Consider the following 25,803-nt stretch of genomic DNA (forward strand, 5'->3'; position numbering starts at 1 on the left):
CCCATCTTCTCGCTCAGCAATCAGCCGGACCCCAGCAGAAATGCCCCCTGGTGGTCAATGCACGTCAAAGCGACTGGTCGACCGTCTGTCCCCTGGTGGTCAGTGCACGTCATAGCGAGCGGTTGAGCGGCCTTAACATGTCATCAGCATATTACCCTTTGATTGGTTGATGGACAACCCGTGGGGTCCCTCTGCCTGGCCTGCAACCTCTTGCAATCCGGGACCCCTCAGGGGATGTCGGAGAGCTGATTTCGGCCTGATCCCGCAGGCCAGGCCGAGGGACCACACTGGTGTACGAATTCATGCACTGGGCCTCTAGTAGGATACATAAAAGCCCAAGTGACTGTTCGACCAGTCGCTATGACATGCACTGACCACCAGGGGGCAGATGCTCAACACAGGAGCTGTCCCTGGTGGTCAGTGTGCTCCCACAGCGGGAGCACTGCTCAGCTGACTGACGGGCACCAGATGCAGGGCTCACGGCTGGCCACCACAGCCTGGAGACAGCAGCAGAGTGGCAGCGAGCCTACCAAGCAGCAGCAGCAGGCGCAGTGGGGCCACAATGAGCAGGAGTGGCAGGCAGGAGCGGCAGGCACATTGGACTGCCAGTTTCAGCCCAATCCCCTCAGGCCACGCAGAGGGACCCCACCGGTACACAAATCCATGCACTGGGCCTCTAGTATATCATATGAAGTAGAAGGATTCCCCCCAAATCTTTACTTTCTAAAACAATAGAAATAAAAACAAATCTGAGCACTCAAAGTACTCTTAGTCTAACCCAAGCTCAATCAGACATTTAATTCTGTTTGGAAATTATTTTAGTTTTATTGTCATGCAACATAAATATAAAAAGAGCAAAATGAAGATGTTTCATGTTAATTTACAATTTTCTTTCCTATTTGCATTAAAAAAAACACCCTCATGTTTGTTCTGAGTTTAGTAAGAAACAGCTTTTATTCATTCATTTACTCAATATATATTTTTTAATGCAAGGCATAAAGGTACCAAAATATATAAAACAATTAAGAGTCAACCAATTATATTATAAAACCAAGAACTGTCTATTTGGGAAGAAGAGTGGGAAGAATCAACATTGAGATTTGGTCAAACTAGAACCAGTTTTGATAGAAATTCAGGCATCTTAAAAATGCTTACAAAGCTAACTCTCTGCACACCCCCATCCCACTCTCTCACTTAAAATCATAACTGTTTACATAAACATTATAGTAGGTTAAACAGCCTATATTTTTTTTCATTGGCTGAAAAGCACATTGGGATGACTGCCAACCATAACCACGTCCTCAAGTACCAAGCTCCTGATGGAGTGATAAATAAAACATCATGTAATATGTTCATATGTCAAAAAGCAAAAAGTAATACTTATGTTACTGAGATAAACATGCTTTCAAAAAGGGATAACAAAAATAAATTTACTTGTTAGGCGTAAATATGGTTCTCAAAATTTAAGCCACTCTCTAAAGTCCTGATCCCTACAGAAAAAATATCATTACCAAAGCCTGAGCCTACTTCACGGTTAGGACCAGTCAGGTTTTACCTCTAAAATTTACTTTCCAAAAGTTGTTCAGTATCTTCTAGCAGACAAGACTTCAACCACAGTACTCCTTTCTTGAAAGGTAAGGTACAGCCACTCAAGAAGTGACAGCTTAATTATTTATTAATTATATATGGATATAAAGATAAATAATAGAGAGACTTGAACTCAAGGAATTTATAGTTCAGGAAAAAAAAAGACAGAGGTGTACACAACTCTATGATAAAAGTGATAAAAAGTCATGAAGTTGCACAATGCATTAAGGAAGTACAAACGAGGTAGTGATTGCCTCTACCTGAGGTCACAGATGTCACATGCGATCTGGTCCTTGATGGATAAGAAGAAAGTCAAAGTCATTGATCAAAGACAAAAACCGTAAAAGTGAATGATAGTTTTAGAAATGAGTTGCTGGGACATGGCTATCTCTTGTTAGAGATGGGTGTGGGGGGGTGGGGAGGTGAAGCTTGAGCCAGAAAATTAAGGTCTTAAAGGACCACGCTAAGGATCTGAGACTTTACCCTGTAGGCAGGGCACAAGGAAAATGATGTGGAGAGATCTATGATACTTCTTGTTGTGAAAAAGCAAAATTCATAATTGAAAAACTTAAAGTATTCAAACTGAACATCATGTTTAAGTTAAATGAGTTTAAATTTTATTTTATTTTCCCACTTAAATCACACAACTTAATCTGGAACTTAATGCCTACACGATATTTTATTTTTATATACATTATAAACTTATTAAGTACAAAATCTGAGTTCTTTGTAGTTCTTTTGAAGATAATATTTTCTTCATCTTGTTATTTCCCACACTCTCCAGCACGGTGTTTAACACATAGAAGATACTCAATAAAATATAGAGATAGGTAGTGTATTAAAACTCCTACTAGAACTATTAGAATTTGTGCTATACCAAATCAATTTCATAAAAGTAAATTTCACAGAAAAATCAAGGCCATATAGGCCTTGCTGTAAGGATAGAACTTCAACTGCTACACTCCTAGAATACGGCAATCTAAGCCACCCTTCCACAGCTCCTCTGTATCTGAACAGTTGTTGAGATCAAGTTGCAGGTTGGCCATGTACAATCACTCACAGTTAGCAGATAGCTGAGGGTATTCCAAGTGATAGTGTTCCTTTCTCCAAGTCATCTGCCAAAGCTGTCATCTACCTTTAGGCACAGATATAACCAAGGGCCCATCCCTGTCAAGCTACCTGAGGTTTGGCTCCTTTGCACAATGGTGTCAGATAACTGGAAAGTCTGATCACCTGAAAATTCAAGTGAGGTCAGGCCACAGGGCTAATCTGGCATGGAAGATATTCCCAACTCCAGAGCTTCCTACCCAATCTAGGGAGACAGAGTTCTCAAGCAGTCAGAAGGCTAATTTTTCTCGACTCAAAAATTTCAGGTATAACTCCTCATTTCCACTTTCCCAAGAACTGAAGAGGAGCAGAGGATTTCCCTTTCTTATAAATCACGTAATAGAAAATATAGATTATACTTTCCAGTAATATTCCTCTGCTCATCCTAAAAGTTTCTAGTTCTTTATGGTATCTGAAGAAAGTATAGGAAAGGTTGGACCCTTGTTCATATGCCACTTTTGGGTAAGTCTTTTCTTTTCACCCTTTCCCCACTTATAAAATATTTATTCTTTTCAGGATACATAAACCAAAACTACCAATTCCTCTATGTACACAGGCAAATTATGAAATCTTATCAAGGTCTGCTGATCAGCTCTTTCTGTGTCATCTTCCCAAGGACCTCAGTCTAAATTACCTCTCTCTCTCTCTCTTAGGTCTTACAGAGGATAAGCAATTGCCACTACCTCCAGTGAACCCAAAATTTCTTTTTTATGCCTGCAACAAATCCCTAAGAAAAGTTGTAGGTAATATGTTTTTAGAATTTTGGCCTGAAACTCACTGGGATTCAGCTGCTCCATGAAATAAGACATTTCACCACCAACAAACCAACTAAAAGTAAGTCAATTCAGCCCTAGCCAGTTCTGTCCCTGTGCACTCTATTAAAAAACAAACAAAAAAACAACAGACCCCCTCCTTCACAAAAAAAAAAAAAATTAGAATGAGATCAGAGCAAATCAGAAAAGAGAGGACATTCGGACATCCAAATATGCCTTCATCTCAAGACCCCATACATGGGACTAACACCAGGCACACTCCATCTGGAACAGGATGTAAATGTATTCTTCACTCACTGAAACTCTACACTTCTCCTCATAATGTTAGTTCAGTAACCCACACACTGCAATTTAAATCTCCTATTATCACATGAACTCTTTTTTCCTTTTCCCCTAACAACTCAATAAATGTTAGAAATATTCTGAAGTGCCTTAATTTTAACATCTCAGTTTCTTCATTTGTATGAGGAACCAAGTCCATTTTTAGCTTTCAACAGCCAATGCATCTGTTCTATCTAGGCCCAGCCAAAACACCCTATATAAAGACAGACTGAGCCTCTTAAATTAAAGGGTTTTGTGGAACTGAACAGAAGGCAGAAGCCTACATTATTACTCTTGCTTTCTTTTATTTCCTGTATATGAATGCCTCACTTTTCTCAATTAAAAACAAACTTTCACCGAAATTCCTAAAGCCCACTCATGGAAAAAATAAGTAATAGGTACTATGGAAAGATGACTCCAGTTTCTTAAGTGCATAAACATTTGTTTATATTCTTTATTAAAAATGAAAATATCATACATATTAGAGTTTTAACACAAGCCAAGAAGATTCAGTGTCTTTGTTAAAGCGTCACCCTATTTGTATCACTCCTTTATTTTTCCAGTGCTTTCATAGGAAAAATCATGAGCCTCTTCCATAACTATGGTATACGTTAAATGCTTTAGAGTAGAATTCTTTAAAATAAAATCTAAATAATCAGATGAACACAGTCTCATTTTTTTGAACCCACATTGATCATGTTAATTAAATCTTCCCTACTGTGTGCTTTATTGACCCTTAGAACCATTATCTTTTGAGGCAATCCATTATGACACTAATCAGATATATTATACATTGTTAAGCTAGCATGTGTGTGCATGCTGTGAAAGCTATCTCTTTACAACTTGCTGGGTAATTTAGGAGTTGCTTTTACTTCCTCCAAGTTTCCACAGTCTGGTTTCCTACAACACTAAATGATCTATATATCTTCTCATTAGAAATATCAGGACCACTTAAATCTTGGATTAAAATATTATTTCATCCATTATATATATACAACTTGAAGGCCATTCTAACCTCTTTAATTTTACCACTTCACAAAATAATGCTTCTAAATACCTTACATGTGCATTTGCGTTGAGTGGGAACTCTGCATAGTTTACCACAAGTCACAATTTTATTTAAGTCATGTGTAAATGACTTAAATAAGACTATTTAATGACATTAAATAAATCATCATTTTAAACTAACATTTTTTAATGAAGATAGGAAGCCAAGTTAAACTGCCTTTGACAATTTCTAGTCATTTGTGATATACAATAGTATTTAGTATTCATCCCCCAAACTCCTAAAACACTGTATGTAACAGTAGGTTAAGAAAATTCGGACACGTTAATTAGTTAATAGGTGACCTAGGCCACGGGTTCTAACTAAATAATTATAAGAATAAGTTAAAATATTTGATGTTAAGACAAGAGACATAGAACTTCTAATACTTCTCTAGAAAAGCACAGCGAACAATAGAGAATTATTCTTTAAGTACCATTGAACTTAATATTGCCCTATTTACAATATTAATAATTATCACTATTGTGCATACTTCCAAATACCCACCTCATAGGAAATAAGAAATATATTTGTTGAAAGATCAGACAACAGCTGACATCTTAGCTTTTCCCAGCTAACCCCACACACTGAAGCACAGCTACAAATGCCCAAGAAGAAGACCCACTGGGTAAAATGGTTCTCTGCTCAGCTCTGCATGCAACCGTGGACTTCACAGTAGATAAATATGACCTATAGCCAGATTTAAGTGATATACTGAAGCAAAAAAAGGATATTTGAAATTTAGCCACTTCATCTTAAACTTCTTTTTAAGTAAGGGGTGGTTTGTTTTTACTTCAGCTTTTACATATACAAAAAAATTCGCCCCTAAGGACTTATCCACATTTTTATAGTAATCATTTCAAGATAGTTCTAAAATCCTTAAATTTATAATGCACCATAGTTCATTATAATTTTAAAAGATCTACAATTATAATTTTTGCTTTCACAAATGACACAAAATTTTTGACAAATACAAAGGCAGGTATATTATTTTATTTATTATTATGGGCTCTTTGTACACATATTTAAATGCAAGACTTTTTTTTAAATCTTAGAAAAACATTGGCATATAAGGTAGAATCTTTAAAAATTCAGGAAGTTATGAACTAGCCTACTGATGTTTTTCTCAATTCCATTTCCAAGGATCCTCTCTTCTTCTCCCCCAATTACCTCAAGAGACTCCAAGCCAGAACTCCTTCTAAAGACTGTTTGCCTAAAATACCTAACTCCAGGGACCACCAGAACAGCCCCACTTCAAACTCTTCCTATGGCCAGCTAAGTGTCTGTTTGACCGTCCGACTGGTCGCTATGACACACACTGACCACCAGGGGGCAGATGCTCAATGCAGGAGCTGCCATGACACCTACTGGCCATTTAAAAAGAAACAGCACTGCAGACCTGGTGCCGACAAACCAACACTCGGTTTCCCCCAAGTGGGACACAGGCCCCACCACCACCCTAAAGCGACACCCACCAAATCACTGCCAACGCTGCCAAGACTCCATGGCACAAAATGTGGCCCACAGCCCAGAAACGGTGGCTGTGGGGGCTGGGTAATGATGTCACGTAGCAACGCCCGGCTTCCTCTATCTAGCGACAGGCCATTTAAAAAGAAATGGCACCACGGACCTGGCAATGACAAACCAACACTCGGCTTCCCCACCAGGCCAATTGGCTGTGGAGACCAGTTCCGAGTACAGTGGGAAAGCTGCTATGAGGAGACACCCTTATGGAGCAGGACTTGCTTCAGTGGGGCTTTAGTGCTCACTGAGTCTGCCCTTTGAGTGTGTCACTTATGGATGTGAAGTGTTGTATACTGGTATGGTCTGACACTGACCACTGGGTACACTGGCTCTTGGGTCTCCAGGGAGGTGCAAAGTCAGCCACTGCCTGGGGCTACCCAGCAGGAGCTACAGAGAGATCTGTTGACTCCTCCTCTTTGTATCAGGTTTGGAAGTACCCAGATGAGGCCCAGCTACGAAGCAAGGCAGGCTGGTGCTGGTGCTGGGTCTTGGGCCTTTTACTGATAGGTTTGGGACTCCCTGACCCAGCTGCAGCTTGAGAGATTTTAGCCTGAGCAAGGACAGGCCATTCATATGCAAAAGCCACTGTACACAGCTTGGGTGGGGTTGTAAATTGGATGAGGCAGGGTCTTAGGGAATCCCAGGGTGGAACAAACAGAAATGGCTGCCAGTCAGCCCTGCGACCAGAAAAGCCCCAGCATAGGAACAATGATCCCTGTGAGCACCTCTGTCTAGGAGAAAGCTGTCCCTGAGTTCCTGCCCCGATGCCAGACAATCCAGTTCCTCCTTGTATGTGTCTGTGTTCCCCAGAACCTAGCCTGGCATTGGAGCTCAGAGGAAGCAGGCCTTTGTAAGTTCAGTTTGTGGTGCCAGCCTTTTAAAAGGAACAACTGGGTCTCTAGCAGCCTCTGTGTCACTGAGCCCCAATCCGCATTGGTTTTTACAGCCCGTAGTTCTTACTATCCATAAGGACTTCTTTTCCCAGCTCTGGGACCCTGGGTTGAGGGTCTGGTGTGGGGCTGGAACCCCTTGCTCCTCAGGGCGGTCTCCACAGAGAGGATCTCCCCAATTAAAAAAGCAGCACATGTGGGTTCTGGATCAGCCCGTTCCACACCTCTGTGCCTCCTACCAGTCTCAGTGTGCTTTCTTCTTTACTTTTCTAGTTGTAGGACTTCCATTCAGCCAGCTTTCCAGCAGTTCTGGATAATGGTTGTTCTATATTTTAGTTGTAATTTTGATGTGATTGTGGGAGGTGAGGAGTACAGGCATTTTTACCTACACTGCCATCTTCCTAGTTGTCTGTTGTTGCATCTTTCTACTTTGCCTCTTGAGGGAAGATAGGTGACAAAGATCAACCCTTACTAGGTGAAGTTTATCACTGAAGAATTAACTTTGGGAACTTCAAATATTTTTCTCTGACATGCTTACTATTTTTACTCACTCCAGGCATCAAGTACTTACATGCTGTCCTTTTGCTAATATTTTTCTGTGAAAAATTCAATTGTGAAGTACAGATCATTTTGTTTTCTAGATATTCTCAAGTTGTTGATGTCCTCAAGAACACACATAAGGCTTTGGCCTTTGATGTTTCCCAACCCCTAATGCCCAAAAGGGATAATAGTGTTGTGCACACAAAGTAAAGATGCTGACAAAAAGATTCTTCTCACTTGCTAATATCACTTATCAGAGTGCTACAGTTTCCTAAAAAGAAAAGTTCAAGAGACATTCTTGCCTTAAAAATATATGAATTTTCAATTATTTAAAATGCCATAAGGGTGAATATTTTGGTTTAGATTTCCATTAGAAATGTTTCTAGAAAAAAAATCTCTGCACACCCCTGACCCATGTCTTACCTCCAATATTGCCTAAATTACTTTTCTATAACTTTTTACTTCCTCTAATTAATTTATTTACATATTCAGTTATGTTTGTATATACACTGAGTGGCCAGATTATTATGACCACCCCATCAGTACTTCGTTGGGCCACCTTTTGCCTTCAATACTGCGACGATTCTTCTTGGCATTAACTCCACGAGATGTTGAAAGGTGATGCGAGGAATCTGACACCATGCCTGATGAATAGCACTGTCCAGTTCTGTGAGATTTGTTGGTTGTGGAACCAGCTGCCTGATGGCTCTTTTAACTTCGTCCCACAAATGCTCAATTGAATTGAGATCTGGTGATTGTGGGGGCCACCTAAGCAAGGTAAAGTCTCCCTCATGCTCTTGAAACCACTCCTACACAATACGAGCACCGTGGCATGGCTCATTGTCTTGTTGGAAGAAGCCATCTCCATTGGGATACGCCATCAACATGATAGGATGAACTTGATCAGCAACGATACTTAGGTATGTTGTGCTATTCAGACGTTGTTCCACACGAATTAAAGGGCCCAAATCATGCCAGGAAAACATGCCCCAAACCATAACACTGCCCCACCAGCTTGAAGGGTTGGACTCATGCATGTGGGGTGCATGATTTCATGCTGTTTTGCCAAATTCTCACTCTGCATGATGTAACTGGAAACGTGATTCATCGGACCACATGACTTTTTTCCAATGCTTGACTGTCCAATCCTTGTGTTCCTGTGCAAATTGGAGACGTTTTATCTTGGTAACTGCAGACAGCAAAGGTGTTCGAACAGGCTTTCGGCTGTTTTGCTGATACTCGCTCCATGGCTCCCAGCGCCAACAATCATCCCACGTTCAAAGGCTGTTAAATCGCGTTGTTTACCCATATCTTCAGAAAAAAATCAATGTTGTGGCAAACAACCTGCTTCCCTATTTATTATGGTCTGGCCCTCTAGCAACTTCAGTGCGAAATTATACCTAATTTGCCTACAAACGTCAGGTGGTCATAATAATCTGGCCACTCAGTGTACACTTATTAAACTTTTCTTTTGAGATAACTCAATTTACATGCAGTTCTAAGAAATAATGGAAAGATCCTGTGTACCCTTTATTTAATTCCCTCCATTTTGCAATATTACAACCAGAATATTGATATTGATACAATTCGTAGATTTTATTCAGATCTTCCCCAGTAGTTTTTTCTTCATTTGAGTAAGTTCATGTATCTGTCACCATAAGCATGATAGAGAATAGGGTCAACAGCACAAGTATGTCTTGTGTTGCCCCTTTAAAACCAAATCCACCTGTCTCTTTAACCCCTTGCAACCAACAATTTATTCCTGATTCTATAATTTTGCCATTTCAAGAGTAGTATACAGATGGAATCATATAGTATATAATTTTTAAAGACTGGCTTATTTCCCCACTCAGCTAAATATACTCAAGATCAATCTAAACTGTTGCACTGATTAATAGTTCATTTCTTTTTATTGCTGAATAGTATTCCATGGTGTGAGTGACCATAATTTGTTTAATCATTTACCCAGTGAAGGACATCTGGACTGTTTCCAATTTTGGGCTATTATAAAAAAAGGTGCTATGAACATTTGTGTTCACGTTATTGCGAGAACGTAAGTTTTCAGTTCTCTGGGATAATGTTCAAGAGTATAACTGCTGAGTTATATGCTTATTGCATTTCATTTTATAATAATATGTTTTCTAGAGTGGCTATATACCATAATTAATTCCTTGGATTAAATTCCTTACTCGTGGAGTTAAGTAGATGCACAACGTATTTTTTAAAATGCGTATATAAATTCATCTTCATAAGTGTGTTTGGGGCACTGTTTTCCTTCCAAGTGGAACATGGTAAATTGGAAAGTTAAAAGAACACTGCATAACAAAAACATTTGGGAAGTTCAGATGAGCTGCAATGTCTTAAAACTGTCCAGTATAGCAAGTTAACCAAAGGAATTAGGGACAGATTAGAAGTTATAAACAACAACAGAGGATACACATGACAACACACAAGTTATGAATGTATACACATATATTCTTCCAATATCTCTAGGGAAATAGTAAATTACAAGCAGTAATTTCTACTACTACTCTGCCAGTACCTACAGATGTTTTCTAGTAACTTTTTAAAACACCTAAAGATACTATTTACATGCCCTACCCGGTTTGGCTCAGTGGATAGAGCGTTGGCCTGCGGACTTAAGGGTCCCAGGTTTGATTCCGGTCAAGGGCATGTACCTTGGTTGTGGGCACATCCCCAGTAGTGGGTGTGCAGGAGGCAGCTGATCGATGTTTCTCTCTCATCGATGTTTCTAACTAGCTATCCCTCTCCCTTCCTCTCTGTAAAAAATCAATAAAATATATATTTTTTAAAAAAGATACTATTTATTTACATTTTTTTAAGAAGACACTTGATTGAAATCTTACTGCAAAATGAAATAAACAAAAGCCTACATTTGATGTGCTCTTATCTTGTCTAAACATACAGGTAGACATGCACATGCATACACGCACACACATAGACACAGAGTAAAAATGCTCTGCACATTTTAATTTCCTTAAATTAGCCTGTATTAAAGAAAAAAAAGAAGATGGTGTGAGCATATTTTACTTTATGTAAACTTAAGCAAAATTGTATTAAAAATTATCATATAACAAATGGAGCACATTTCCTCTTAAATCTTTCAGATAGAAGAGAGCTTTAAGTTGAAGATAAATAGCATATCAAATTGAACATTTCTTAAACACAAACTATTAAGCACTGTACATAAAAAAATTTCAATATATATTCTATGCACTGTAATAAAAATCCCTAATTTACATTTATCATGACTCTGTTCATATAGAGGCCTAGAAAATGTTATAATATTTTTATTACACACACCGTTTGGAGATTCCCAAGCTGAGAGTGTATATTCTCAATAAGGCAACAGCATACTATTTGGATGACTGTGGCATCCTCACACTGTCCTCTCATCACAGATTCTCTCTAGAGATTCTTCTCCACAGCTATTCTCTGAAGATTTCTCTCTAAAGAGCTGCCTTGCTGCCACATCTCTATCAAGTTGCCCAATTTTCATATTTTCCTCTCCTAATGTTGTAGTTCAGTTCACTACAGCTACAACTTTATATTGCTATTTTGATAGTTTTTTTAAATTTCAGATTATAGATTATAGAAAACTAAAGGGATAACAGGATTTCAAATGACCAGACAACTTTAAAAAAATCCCAGTGAAATATCCCTCAAAGTAGTGTGGCTATCTGAGGCCAGAATCACTGGAGTTTTTTGTTAATCTTTGCTAATTATCCCATAATACAAAGCAAATGCAAAAAAAGGCCACTGACAGTTGAATATCATGCAAGAAACTAAATATTTCATGAAATGCTTGAAAGTGATGTTAAAGAACCATTTACTCAAACACAAAAGCCACTAACAGATTTATACCTAACTGCATTAGTCAGTTAATAACTGAAGAGAAAATCAACACGGTTCAAATGAAGTAAAAGCGATTTCTATATTGTTGAAGAAAAAGAATACCAAAAAACTCAACAATTATTTCATTTTTGTTCACTTAGTAGATAATATAAGTTATTATTTGTTTTGTTAATATTACTTTCTAATTTTAATTTTCAAAATAAAGTCCCAATTGAACATTTTTCCTCATTTTCTGACATCTTGGCATCTCTTTTAAGTAATTCTAAGTAATTTTTTAAGTAATTCACTACAAGACTAATTACTTAGATAAAATGGATCTAAGTCTATCCAGACATACCCTGGAAACTCTGAAACCTCTTCCAGAGTGAGGCATTAGCATTAGTTTGGTATCTCCCAGACTGGGTAGGAAAAAAGTCATTAGCTCACATCTGGCTTCAAAAGAATGGCTATCAAAAGCCATTTTACCCACGAAAAGAGGCTGCTTTGCAAGGGTATGGGCATGGAAAGGGCCAGGAAGAGAGTATTATAACTGCAATGAAACACCTATCTGCAATGCAAGAAAACATTCCTAATCATGAAAAAATAATGTATCATGTAATACAATATCCAGAAAGAAGACTTTAGAACAATTTTGGAAAGACTGAAGTGAAGGATCTAGAAGTAGAGAGGGAGTGAGAACACTGCACTCCTACCCTTTCCCATTTCTTAAATCTCTCAGCCCAATTTGCCACTCCAGTTTTCTCTCATCATCTCAAGAAACACGTTTAAGGAGAAAGAGGGGGATCCTATTTCAATGTTTGAACCCCTGGATCCATCATGCCTAAAATCAATCTATTCCTAGCAATATGGGATGTGTAAGTCAATAAATATCAATTTTTGTTGAACATAATTTAATTTCTCTCACTTCTAAGAAAAATTCCTGACTAATATACTGGATGAAATATTACTCCACAATAACATTTTTTCCTGATCACTTTTGGCTGTGCCTTATGTTGATCTCTTCTAAATTTCTACAAGAATTTTTTTGTATTACTCACATTCTACCAAGTATATTTATTGAAATTCCTACACGAAAATAGCCAAGACTGTAAACAGACTGCAACTTATTCACCTTTATATTGTGCCATATAGTATTTTACACAGTTAAGGACAGAATAAAGGGATGAAGGAAAAGAAGGAAGGTACTCATCAATTCAGACTGGTCTAAGCAGCAGCAAGAGGAATCCTAACTAATAAAGAGGGAACATGCTAATTGACCATCATGTCCTCACAAGATGGCAGCGCCCACAGCCAATAAAGAGGGAACCCACTTAATCCACAATGAAATGAAAATAAAATGTAGTAGCTGCTACCAGAGGGGCACGTTAGACTCTGAGGTAGAAAGAAGGGAAGGCCTGACAGACCTCAAAGGCAATGGAAGGACAGTTGGTTCACTTGTAAGTCAAATAGTACTTATAAACAGAGGTTTAACATGTACTTGAACAACTGGACCCAAACTGTTAAATCAGCTAAGATGCTTAAAGTGAGTTATAAAGATATATACAGCAATATTAACATTGTATCACTTTGCATTTCAGAGAACTTTCATGTACTGTCTTTCATTTTCCCTCCAAACAACTTACAAGCATTTTCCAGTGTGTGCTCTATGGAAAACTAGCTCTTTGGAGGCTAATGATCCTTTTTTTAGAAAGGCTCTGTACGTCGTCTGGATCTGGGATGTGATGGGCTAAACAAAGTTAAATATGCTTTTTCTTCTTTTCTCTCCAGAGTCTTTAATAGTCTAAAGTACAATCTGAATCTCTTCAGAGGGAACACAAATTAAAAAAACAACAAAAAACAAACAAATATACAATGTTTTCCAAAGTTGTGTCACTACAGAACCTTTTCCTCATGGTCATCTCTCAAGACCAATGTTTCCATAATTACAGTTTAGGAAAATGCTGACTTAGTAAAAACATGGGAGTATTACATAGAAAGAATAAGCATCTTACATGCCTAATGTGCCTAACAGAAAGAACACTGGACTGAAAGTCAAGAGACATGGGTTCAACATTCAGTTTTGCCAATTATTGTCTCTGAAACGTCAGGCAAAAAACAATTGTAATTCTAACTGCAGCCTTTTTGAAGGTTGCAAATATTAGATACTTTAGATTATAGAATTCCAGGGCTGCAGAATATCTTTGAGACTACCCAGCAGTACCCTATTAGAAAGAGAAAGGTTATTAAAATACAGATTACTTAACACTCAGCCCTGCATTTTTTCTTATACCATCAACACTTTCTTAAAGCATTTTTACTCTTTAAAAGATAAAATATTAACAAAACATCTCTAGAGGCAAAATGGATCTCAGAAAACCACACAATTGAAGGTCTCAGAAAAAAAGGAAAATTGAAGGTAATATCTCATCTTAAATTTCTCACTGGCAGCACATGCACACACCACCTAAAATAAGTAAAGCTTTGATAAACATAAGCTTTAATATAAGATTAATCCATTCTACAATCAGTTGGGAATTGAAGGTAGGCAATTCTATGAAATAATTCATATATATGTCCAATTAATAAACTGGTCCCAGCATCACCAAAAATACAATCAACAACAGGTAAAGAAAAGCACATATTACTGAAGTTAATGAGGGGACCAGGGGTAGAAAAAGAGAACAATAGACTATTTGGTGATACTATTGCAATTCATTGCTATTGTTAAAGCTTTGCAGTGTCACTATAATAGAGTACAGAACTGTTTGATGCTAATTACTTAGTGATGTGCCAAAAGATGTACTTATTTCAACTTGAAACAAAAAAAGCTCTTCTTTTTCATATTGAGAAATCAACTGGATAATTCTGGAATTCATTAAAAAGGAACACTAACTAATCTAACATAATAGCTTTACTTCCTGTATAAAACACTTCAAAATATCTAAATGAATATAGAAATGCATGTTTCTATGGCAAAGTTTTCATTATTGAATCATTAACAACCCTTGTTAGACAAAATTTCTCATTTTGGCAGTGTGCAAAATCAGTAAAGTGTTTGAGAGCTCCATCATGAAAGTGTACTTTATAATACACTATTTCTTTAGGCAAATGTGCTTATGGCTGAACATAATACACACAAAAAAACATTTCCTAGACATACAATCCCCCCTTTAATGGTGTTTTTTATTTGTTGCAGCAATGATGAAATATATTACTGCTTTTCTATTAGCTTTAACTGTTTCTGAGCATTTATCATTCATAGCACTACTGTGAAGTGTCATCACCTGTTATAATGATTACGTATTAACAGTTCCAAATGATTCTAGTACCATGCCCATCTCAGTTGTGCTTTAACAATGAAGGTTTTTAGACTGAAACTTTCTTAAGTTGTCACTGGCTAGAAAAGTAAATCTATCCACTGTGACTCTACCGAGTACTATAAACCCACATTTTGAATATCTAATAGTCCAATTACTTCAGCTCTTACCAACTGGGCATGCCTGTTGCTATGTAACTATTCTACAATTTAAGAGACATTTATTTCCAAAAGCAAGCTATTGTCCTGCAGATTGCTTAGACCAGAGATGGCGAACCTTTCGAGCTCAGCGTGTCAGCATTTTGAAAAACCCTAACTTAACTCTGGGGCCGTGTCACATATAGAAATTTTTTGATATTTGCAACCATAGTAAAACAAAGACTTATATTTTTAATATTTATTTTATATATTTAAATGCCATTTAACAAAGAAAAATCAACCAAAAAAATGAGTTCGCGTGTCACCTCTGACACGTGTGTCATAGGTTCGCCATCACTGGCTTAGACTAAATTATTAGATACTTCATTTGATCACTTGTATTGAAAACAAAGGGAAAGAAGTACAGTAAATCAGATATTGCTAAAGACTGGTGAAATGCTTCTGAATATATCTGCCAAATCTTTTCAGAATTATTTCCCCCTTTCTTACAGGTAAATTAACATTTTTAAGATTAGGTTTAAAGCTTACAATGAAAATGTATAGCTGTACCTTATTAACTGTACAATGCAGTTAGATGAATGCAGATTTTTTTCACTTCTACTGTATCAACCTGTTTAAAAATCTGAGTTTTTAAAATTTATTTTAAAACTTATTTTATACACAGGATAGGGATGACTATTAAAAGTATTCTAATAATAAACTCAAGAAACCAAAAAGCACATGCTCATAATTTCTCCAGCTAAGAATGCTACCTCCAACTGAATTACAGAAATACTTTTAGTCAACAGCTGCTCAGAGCAAGTGGCTGACACATATTTCTTAGAATTTATTTAATTCTCACACTTACCCAACAATTTTAACTAACCTTTGCTCAAAGCTGTGCTAATGATATAATTCTACTGGGCTTAAGAATCATCTCTGTGAGTTAAGAATAAAGGTAAGGACATAAATATTAAAATAAAAACCATTTCCTGATTTTTCAAAATATAGAGGTATAGCCTCAATTTAGAAAGCTTAATTCAATTTGAAATTATAAGCACATTGACTATAACATGCTCTGCCACATTTACTATAAGTTAAATGCTACTTGGGGAAAAAACTGTACTACAAAAGGAAATTATCTGAAGTGTCGTATTATTTTATTTTGATAGTAAGCTCAATAGAAAATTTAAAAAATAAATTAGAAAGTTTTCCTGGGCTAAGTGCAAGGAAAATTATTTTGTTCTAAATTTATTAAAATAAATTCTGATTTTAACCTGGAATGATCATGTATTTAATATTGAGATTTTCATTTACATTTATGTTAAAACAAATTGTCATTTTAAACACAATTTTTATTGCTGATTATAGATATTTTACTCTTACATAATACTCAGTGATTCTGGTTTTATATTGGTAACTGCCTTAAGCAAAATCCATACTAAAACATCAGACTTGTTTCCTCAGCACTTTACACAGGATAAGGGAAATAAACAAAGACTGTGTAAAGCAAAACCATTTGTAAAATAATTGCAGACCACCAGGATTTTGGATTTGGATAATCCACTTAGATTAGCATGGCTGTGTCTTAAAAAGGACAATTCTAAGATCATAATATAGGTCATGTCCTTAAAAATAGAGTAAGCAATGAAATCAATAACAATTACACAAAACCTTCCATATTTACATGACGCCACCAAAAACCAGTAAAACAGATTAAATAAAGCTCTTTAATGTGCTGAGCAACAGCATTAGCAAAAAGGAAAAATAATGTCATAAAACAGATTCTTCTGAATCAGGCTCTGCAAAAAAGATGAAAGTATCATATAAACGGGTGGCATCCAAACTGATTAAAGAAAAACAAAAAACCTTGGGCTTATCATTTCAGATTGTACAGCTATAAACTTTCATATGAGAAAGATAAAAGGGAGATGGGGTTGTAATGCAGGAAGTAAAGGGGAGATATAGAGAATGGTTAACATTAAAGGTTTTGCCAAAATATAATAATCAGGTTTAGGTGGTAGGTAATATCCTTCAAAGTACAACTTTTCCATTGCAGAACAAAACTTTTAAAATCGCCAATATGAACCCAAGTGCTTAAAACAAAAGCTACAACATCCAAATGTACTATTAAGTTTTAATCAAATAGTGCCAAAAGAAAATATCATTCAATATAAGTAAAATCTGCCTAAAATTACTGCTTTGTTGTATTTTTAATTATCACAAACATACAACTGTTAAGACAAATAATAAATTATAAATGTCTCGGAAACACTTCTCTGCCCCACAAGCAAAAAACAAAAAAAATGCTTGATGTCACAAAAACACTGCAACAATTGACAGTTAAAACATTGCTGCTTTCTTTTTTGACATCGATGACCATAATGCTCTATGAGAAAGATCCACATTTCTGGATGCTTGCTCCTCAAACTGAGCTGAACAGGAAAGCAGAGATGTCCCTAGAAACTCAGGAACTTTCCTCTAATCAGTGGTTCTCAACCTTCCTAATGCCACGACCCTTTAATACAGTTCCTCATGTTGTGGTGACCCCCAACCATAAAATTATTTTCGTTGCTACTTCATAACTGTAATTTTGCTATTGTTATGAATCATAATGTAAATATCTGATATGCAGGATGTATTTTCATTGTTCGCGACCCACAGGTTGAGAACCGCTGCGTCTAGATACTTATGTGTCCTTCCTGGACAAGGGGACAAAATATGCCTCTGACAAAATATGCCTCTTCACAAAGTAGGCTTTGTGAAGACTACTTGCAAAAAAGTACCAACTTACCCATCAGATTTGAGTTCATGAAAGGTGTTGGGGACAGGCCTTCATGGGCCCCTAATCGACTGTCATTCAAGTGATCACTGTAATGAGGGCTGTCTGTAAAACCCTAGGGGAAAAAAAAAGATGGGAGTGTTAAAGAGATTACTTGGCAGTCCTGCTAATTGAGCATAATCATCTAATTAATATACAGACTTACAAATGGTTATTCCTCACCAAGTTCCTTGTTCATTACTTATAAAACTAAACAGAGTGCTTTTTTTGTTATTTTTAAGGTTTTAAAGTAAAAAAAATGTTTCTTGATCTTTAAGAAAATTAGCCCTATGATCTCTTTACAGCTAAGAAGAAAGTTCTATAAATTCTTTTTAAAAAAGGGATGAACTAAGAAAATATATTTCTGTGTTAGAAAATGTTTATCTCTATCCTCCTTTTTCTGCCTCCTTTCCTAAGTGGCAAACAAATCTTTAGCAAAAAAGATCTGTTTATACTCCTTTTAATACCAGTATAACAAAATATACTCTTACAGAAAGTGAGCCATGTAAAAAGGAAAACACATTAAAAATAGCTGATTTAAGGTTTTAAGTCTGAAAAATAAAACTACAAACAGCATGAAAACAATATAGCTAATATTATTTCACAATAGCCATTATTAAATCTCCCCTTATAACTGAAAACATGGTTTTTTAACAGCAGAGAAGGAAAAACGATACCAAAGCTTACAAATGAAATGTTACAAAAGCTCTGTGGATTAAAAACTGTTCTGGTTCTCAGACTCCTACACATACTAAGTACAGCATCACCTTCTAAAATTATACTGATAAGGCCTTGAACCCGAGTTAATTAAAACTGATGATACCTATCCTTCTGCCAACTTAAAACAATTTTAGTGAAGATCAGAAAAACTAACAAGAGGCCAAACAAGAAAGACAACTGCCTTGGCTCACAGAAACCAGAAACCACCCAGAATCCCCTGGGACTATAAAATCATCAATCACTGAACATTTATCATTAACGCAGACTGCAGGGTAACATTCAAAAAGACATTAATGGGGCTAAAATAGGCCTCACTATCTTTGCAGGCATGCTGTCAGTTCAACCAAAAGGCTAGGAACTGAGAGCTAAATAACTGTCAAATCATTACTATTGCTTATGGATGCATGTCACAAGTCCTTCTGCTGTTCTGTTTAAAAACTAATCTTCTGGGAGTGCTAACTCCCAAATGAATCACTGTTTCATTTTTATCTACTTTAGAATCAGTGATACACATGTGACAGACATTCAAGAAGAATCTCAGTGACATTTACAACTTGGTTATGACCACAAGAGTATCTATCCTCTGGTAACCACAACCATGTCCCGTCTGTCACAGCTACATGCAGCAGAAGCTAGATACAAAACAGAATGGGGGTGGGGGGTGGGAAGGGCAATGGGGGGAAAAGGGGGACATATGTCATACTTTCAACAATAAAGATTTATTTTTAAAAAAGAATGGCTTCTAGGTCATTCCTTGGAGTTTTCTTTTGTTGCTTAAGACTGAACACTCTTGAAGTGTTAAGTAACATACTGCTATCGCACACATATCTGAGGGTTTCTCTCTGGCACTCCCTCTCACTGCCATTCTTAGGCAAAAGGTCAAAAGAAGGTACAAAAAATTCACTGAGATATTGCTTATCATCATTAAACAATACCATTACTTGAGAAAAATACCAACAGAAATGTGGCCACATTGTTCACACTTCATCTGAATGCTAAAGGAATAATAATATATTGACTTTTATGTTCTCAGTTCTTATTCTTAAAGCACAACACAAAGAACTTCCTTCTTTTATGACTAAAAAAAATCACTTTAATTTTTTAAACTAATTCCTAAAGCACATATATACAAATAAATGTAAGTTTTAGGGTGTCATCAAATGACTGTACACACATGATGCATTAACTTAATTGATTAATGTAGTAGCAAAAAGGAATTCTATCTCTAAGTCTTCATTAATATGTGCTCAGAGAACACAACATTTATTTTACTATCAACCTTGCAAAAATAATAGTAAATATTGTCCCTACCCATATGCACTCACACAATGCAGGGCACAGCCGAGAATTACTACAAGATTATTTCCCAGTCTACTTAAAATCCCATAGAAATTTTTGAAATTTTATGGAATTATCATATTGCACTACATGGGAGTCTATGAACTTTTTTCATCATGTAAAAGCAAGATTTCAATATGGATCCTCAATATTTCTTCATAAATAATAAACATATACTATTAAACAACATAAAATTTTGTAAGATATAATTTTGCTCATTTAAGGTAAACATTAAATAGAAGTTTGAATATTTGTTCTTGAAATGTTCATCTTTGTCCATACAATTTTCTTGAAAAGCAACAGCCCAAGAAGAACAACAAAATAGTTCTTCATCCACAGATACAATCTGATGATGGAGGAAGGACAAAGAAACCAAACTAATAAATGTTTGTTATAGTTTTAGATCTAATATATACCCAATCCTCACTTATAAGACCTGGACACTGTTTAAGATTAATTTTGTTATTTCTTTCACATAGTAGTAGCAATGATACCCATCCAGGATATAACTTTTGGTGAACCAAGATGAATAGTTACAAAATAATTTACAAACATTTAAATAAGATCACACGTTCAAGAATACGTTAATGTGTAAACTAGCTGGATGGTACCTAGAATAGTGCTTTGCCAACTTCAATGTTCATATCAATTAACTAGAGATCTTGTTAAAATGCAGATTAAGAAGTATAAGGTCTTGCTCTGGCTGGGCTGTTCAGTTGGTTGGAGCGTTGTCCCATGCATCAAAAAGGCTGCAGATTCAATTACCTGTCAGGGCACATACTTAGGTTGTGGGTTCCATCACTGGTTGGGGTGCCTATGGGAGGCATCTGATCTATGTTTCTCTCCCTCTCTCTCACTCTCTCTCTCTCTCAAATCAATAAAAACATATCCTCTGGTGAGGATAAAGAAAAAAAAGTATAAGGTCTTGAGTAGGCCATTTTTAATACACAGGTGATGTTGATACTACCAGTTCACAGACCACATTTTTAATAGCAAGAACCTGGACAATCGGAAATAAAGATCTTTCATAGAGAGAGAAGAGAAGCCCAAGTCTAGAAAGGTGATAAGTTACACCCCGCATACCACCCTGAACCATATTAAAACACCAGAAGTTTCTAGGTTAAGTATAAATTAGGAAGAAAGACCATAGTTAACAAAAAAATCTAAAGCAATTAGAGTAACAAAATATTTTTATATATGTAGATATATACTCATCCATGTGCCCCAGCTTTAATGAGAAAAAGAATGCGTGTTAATTGACCCACCGTTTAAATAACCAACTCTTTTTTTCATATTAAGTTTTATTAAGTTTCAAATAGAAAACATTCCAAAAAGAGAAAAGTTATATATAATGCCTATGTTCTATATTCAAATAAAGAAAACACTATCATTCTGTTTCTTTTAAAGTCAGACATATCAAAACCAATTCTTTTCCAAAGAGAGCAGAATTAAGTCTGCTGGGTAAGTAAACTATTTGCCAAACAGCTTAAACAGCCAACTCTTTAAGTATCACACAGAGTTAGGCAATGAGAGCATAGATGCCGTAAGCAGAAAAGACAAAAGAATGCCATAACATACTGCAATATGGAGCTGACAGAACAGCATGGAATGAAGCAGAATAATGCAGTGACCAGTTAGATTATCAAAGGGCTGGAGAAAACAAAGGGAAGGCGACTGACCTGAGGAAGGAGTTGGAGTGAGGAGAAAGGAACAAAAACCAAGCAAGCAATGTTACAATGGAGCCTAAGTAGATCAGTCAGCTGTACTGATCAATGAAATGGATGCTATTTCAATTTTAGAATATAAAGGAATTAAACCAGTGAAATCATTAAATACAGAGCTGTTATGGTGCATATTTTAAATTGATAGAGCGTGACTGTGCTAATAAAAGTAGTCAAACCTGACCTCCTGGGGCTCTTAATTAAGATCTTGAATTCTGTACAATGGTTTTACCATGAAAATAACCGTTAATGAAAATGAGATTTTTATACATGAAAGATGATAAACACTACATTATGAAGGATAGGGCAATACTACCAGAACCATCTATCATAGTAGCTTTTTAGCCATAGTATGCTACTAACCACAAAAATATTTCCAAATACACCCTAAAAATTACTGTTCCTGTCTTACAATAAAAATGGACAGCACTCAAAAGATTAATAACTTATAAAATCAGTTGATACATAGATCACAAAACTGTTCAATTTTAACTTTAAATCTGTCTAAATTACAACTTAATTTGCAAATATTAAACACCTATGAATACACAGTAGTTCATAAAAGCTTTGATATTATAAAATGTATTCTACATAATGCATTTCATAATTTTCTCTATGCTCATTTCCTGGTACAAAATTTAGAAACGTCAATCCCTGCTACAATATGACAACAGACTTGAAGTAATCAATCAAAGCTGCTATCATTTTTAAACTAATTTAAACTGCACATAATCAATCAAATCTTTTGTTCTATCAAAACCAAACAAAAGCACCCTGGTCTTTTTAAATAATAGTATTCTCCTCTGGTTTGTCTCCTCAAAAATACAAAAACTTTTTCCTTTGGTTAATTTTTTAAATAGCTAATTTAAAAACGTTATTCCACCCAAACAGTAAATAAGGTGTAATCACCAGAGAACCTTCCAAGTTGAGAACAGACTCATGGTTTTTCTAACCTATGTTGCGATTTCTTTATATGAAAACCACTGCCCATTTTAAAATATTCTTTCCAATTATTTTCAGTAGTTAAAAAGTGTATGTGTGGTGGAAAAGGCTCTTTCAATAAAGATTTACTTTCTCAGAAAAGCTTTTCCTGACCCTAGTACAGGACCAAATTGGGTGAAATCATTCTGAGCTCCCACAGCAGCAAGTATTTCCATCATATCATTGCTCACACTTATTGAAATTACCTAATTATCCATTTAAATTATACCATAATTATCTGTTATAATTGCACAGTACAGTGTAGTGGATAAATGTGGAATTTTTGAAGCCAGACTGGCACATGTGAATTCCATCTTTACCATACACTAGCTATGCGACTTGGGACAACATTATCTTTCTTGCCTATTTCCTTAAATGTAAATTAGGGGTAATAATAATATCATCATTCACAAGTTGTTATTAAGCATTAAATAAGGAAATATATGTAGTAATTGAAAAAGTGCCTGGCACATAGTAAATGCTAGCCATTATTAGTATCATCTCAGTTAGAGATTGCTATGTCTTACAAATTCTGAAGACAAGGACTGTGTCTGCTCTTTCACAAGAACATTCTCAGAACAATGGCTGGCACATACAGAGCAGGTGCTCAATAAATGATGGATGGGAGTTTTCAGCTGTTAAATCTTTAAAATGCTGAAAGGCTTTAGATATTATAAACATGCAATCAGTTTTTCCATAGAACACCCAATAACTAGCAGAAAGAAGGCTGATAAGTTACTAGCTTTTCTAACAAGGCTGAACAAGTAACCACAGAATTTTCATATTCAAAAAACCTCAACTATTCAAATCCTATAGCTTCTAAGTAGTCAAATCCAGCAGAATCAGACAAAAAGCATAAGCTACCAGAAATCTCTGGATGAGGCCTAAATATAAATGAGTGGTCACACCTCAAAGAGAAGTAAAATGGAAATAAAAATAAAGAGAAGTAACATATGAAGTTTAAAAGAGAAAAAAGTCCTTATTATACTTCATTATTTACTCCTATGATAAATTACCAAAATAAATATTTAGATAAATAAGGTTACACTTTTTAAACAAATCCTTGAATGCGATGGTCTCTCAATTAAATACATCTATGAAAAAGTGGGTTGACTTGATGTCAACAGTCTGTTACCTGAAAGCCAAATCTGTGTTTACTAGTATATCACTCCGTACTTTTTCACTAGTGACAAGCACATTAATGAGCACACAGTATATGACTAATAAATATGTTAACTTAATAAATGAATGAACAATGTTCACTGTTAACGAATCAGGTCTACATCAGAAAAAGCTACCTAATATTCAATATGTTAAGGTTCTGTTATCCTTTAAGAGGTCAGTTGCTAACACACAATCAATTTTCTTGACAGAGAAATGGATTGTCACCCAGATCCATAAATTCCTAAACGACAAGAATGTTTTAATTCCTCTTTATGATCCCCAAAGAGATCAGCACAGAACTTATGCATGTAATTAAGTGCTTATGTTTTCTTTGTTTTTTTAAGGATGAATAGTTTTTCCAGGTAGCTTTTTACTTATGAATGCTAAGTAGTTTCATATAATTACAATAATTTCAGACTGAAGAGTAGGTCTTGAATTGTCATGGGTGGGAGGAAAGAATCAAAATCTTTTAGAGAGAGAAAGGATTCTCATAAAATATGATGGATACGTGAAATACTGCTTAGCATGAAATGCTTGTGAACACGAGATCCCAGATGATCATTTTAAAAAGTTCACATGGGTTCAGTTCTAAGTTGAATTCATCCATGTTCACAAATATATCCATGTAACTGCTAATGCCATCTGTTAGAAGCTATCAGAGTGCCTACTAAATAAATTAACTGATATAAACATGCCAGCACTGTATTAAGGCTTTAATGTGTTATATCAGTTAATTTAAACTATATACAGATACTATATTTTCCTCATCTCATAGTTGAGGAAATTTTGTCTTAGAGAATTTAAATAACTTTCCCAAAGTCAGAGAGTAGTAAAGTAACTTAAACTTGGAATTGTGACAGCAGATGACTTAATGTTAGCCACTAATTTTTTGATCTCCAGCACCAAGAAATCTGTCAATAGAGTATACACTTAAATAGAGAATAATTTCCATTAAGCCAGCCATTTTCAATGTCTCAGAACCCCTTTGGTCTCAGGGCTTCTTGTATAAAAAATATTTTGTCTTGCCCTAGCCAGTTTGGCTCAGTGGGTAGACAGTTGGCCCACAGACTGCAGGGTCATAGGTTTGATTCTTGTCAAGGGCACATAATTCAGTTGCAGGCTCAATCCCCGGCCTTGATTGGGGCACATGCGGGAGGCAATCAATTGATGAGTCTATTTCACACTGATGTTTCTCTGTCTCTCCCCGTCCCTTCCACTCTCTCTAAAAATCAATGGGAAAAATATCCTCAGGTGAGGATTAATAATCTCAAAAACCACTGAAAACCCAAAGAACTTTAAATTATGTGGGACATACCCATTGATATTTACCATATTAGAAATTACACCTGAAAAATTTAAAAACACAAGAACCGGCAGAGCAAAGGCATCATCACTTACCATGAAGCATTTGGAAATTCATAGTATACTCAGGAAAGAAAGATTGAAATGGCAAACAGCTTCTTAGTAGTATATTGAAAAAATAGTTTTAACCTTGCAAAAAGAGTTAAAAGGGTCTGAGGACATCCCATGAGGGCTCCTGGACTGTGAGGGGGAGGCAGGCCGGGCTGAGAGACCCCCCCTCCCCCGTGCACGAATTTCATGCACCGGGCATCTAGTAATCCTATCTAATAAAAGAGAAACATGGTAATTAGCCGAACCTCCGCTACCCTTCCCATTGGCTAATCAGGGAGATATGCAAATTAACTGCCAACCAAGATGGCGGCCGGCAGCCAGGCAGCTGACGCGAACAGGGAAACTTGCTTGCTTCAGTGACGAAGGAAGCCAAGCTTCCCCGCCTGCCTTGCAGCCTCTGAGCTGCAACTCTAAGAAACATTGTAACAAATATAGAAGCTAAACCAAACCCCAGAAACCTGCTTTCAGCCAGGCTTCAGCCAGGAGGACCGCAACATTGTTTCAAATACAGAAGGTAAACAAAGGCCAGAAACCTGCTTTCAGCAGCAG

General features: G+C 36.2%; 1 protein-coding gene and 1 long non-coding RNA gene across 10 annotated transcripts in view; one reads left to right on the plus strand and one right to left on the minus strand.

Annotated features, from left to right (window-relative positions):
* TCF12 (transcription factor 12) overlaps positions 1-25,803 on the minus strand; it is a 364,778-nt gene that overhangs the window by 179,084 nt on the left and 159,891 nt on the right. For all 9 annotated transcript variants that reach the window (XM_005867002.2, XM_014540340.1, XM_005867004.2 and 6 more), the window contains one exon: positions 17,891-17,993. In XM_005867002.2, the coding sequence (XP_005867064.1) occupies positions 17,891-17,993 (103 nt within the window). The remainder of the gene's footprint in view (positions 1-17,890; positions 17,994-25,803) is intronic.
* Positions 24,923-25,803, plus strand: part of LOC106726236 — a 14,018-nt gene continuing 13,137 nt past the window's right edge. The window contains exon 1 of the long non-coding RNA XR_001362264.1: positions 24,923-24,934. This is a non-coding gene — a long non-coding RNA (uncharacterized LOC106726236). The remainder of the gene's footprint in view (positions 24,935-25,803) is intronic.

This window comes from Myotis brandtii, unplaced genomic scaffold (genome assembly GCF_000412655.1).
Source record: "Myotis brandtii unplaced genomic scaffold, ASM41265v1 scaffold242, whole genome shotgun sequence".
In the NCBI taxonomy this organism is placed as follows: Eukaryota; Metazoa; Chordata; class Mammalia; order Chiroptera; family Vespertilionidae; genus Myotis; species Myotis brandtii.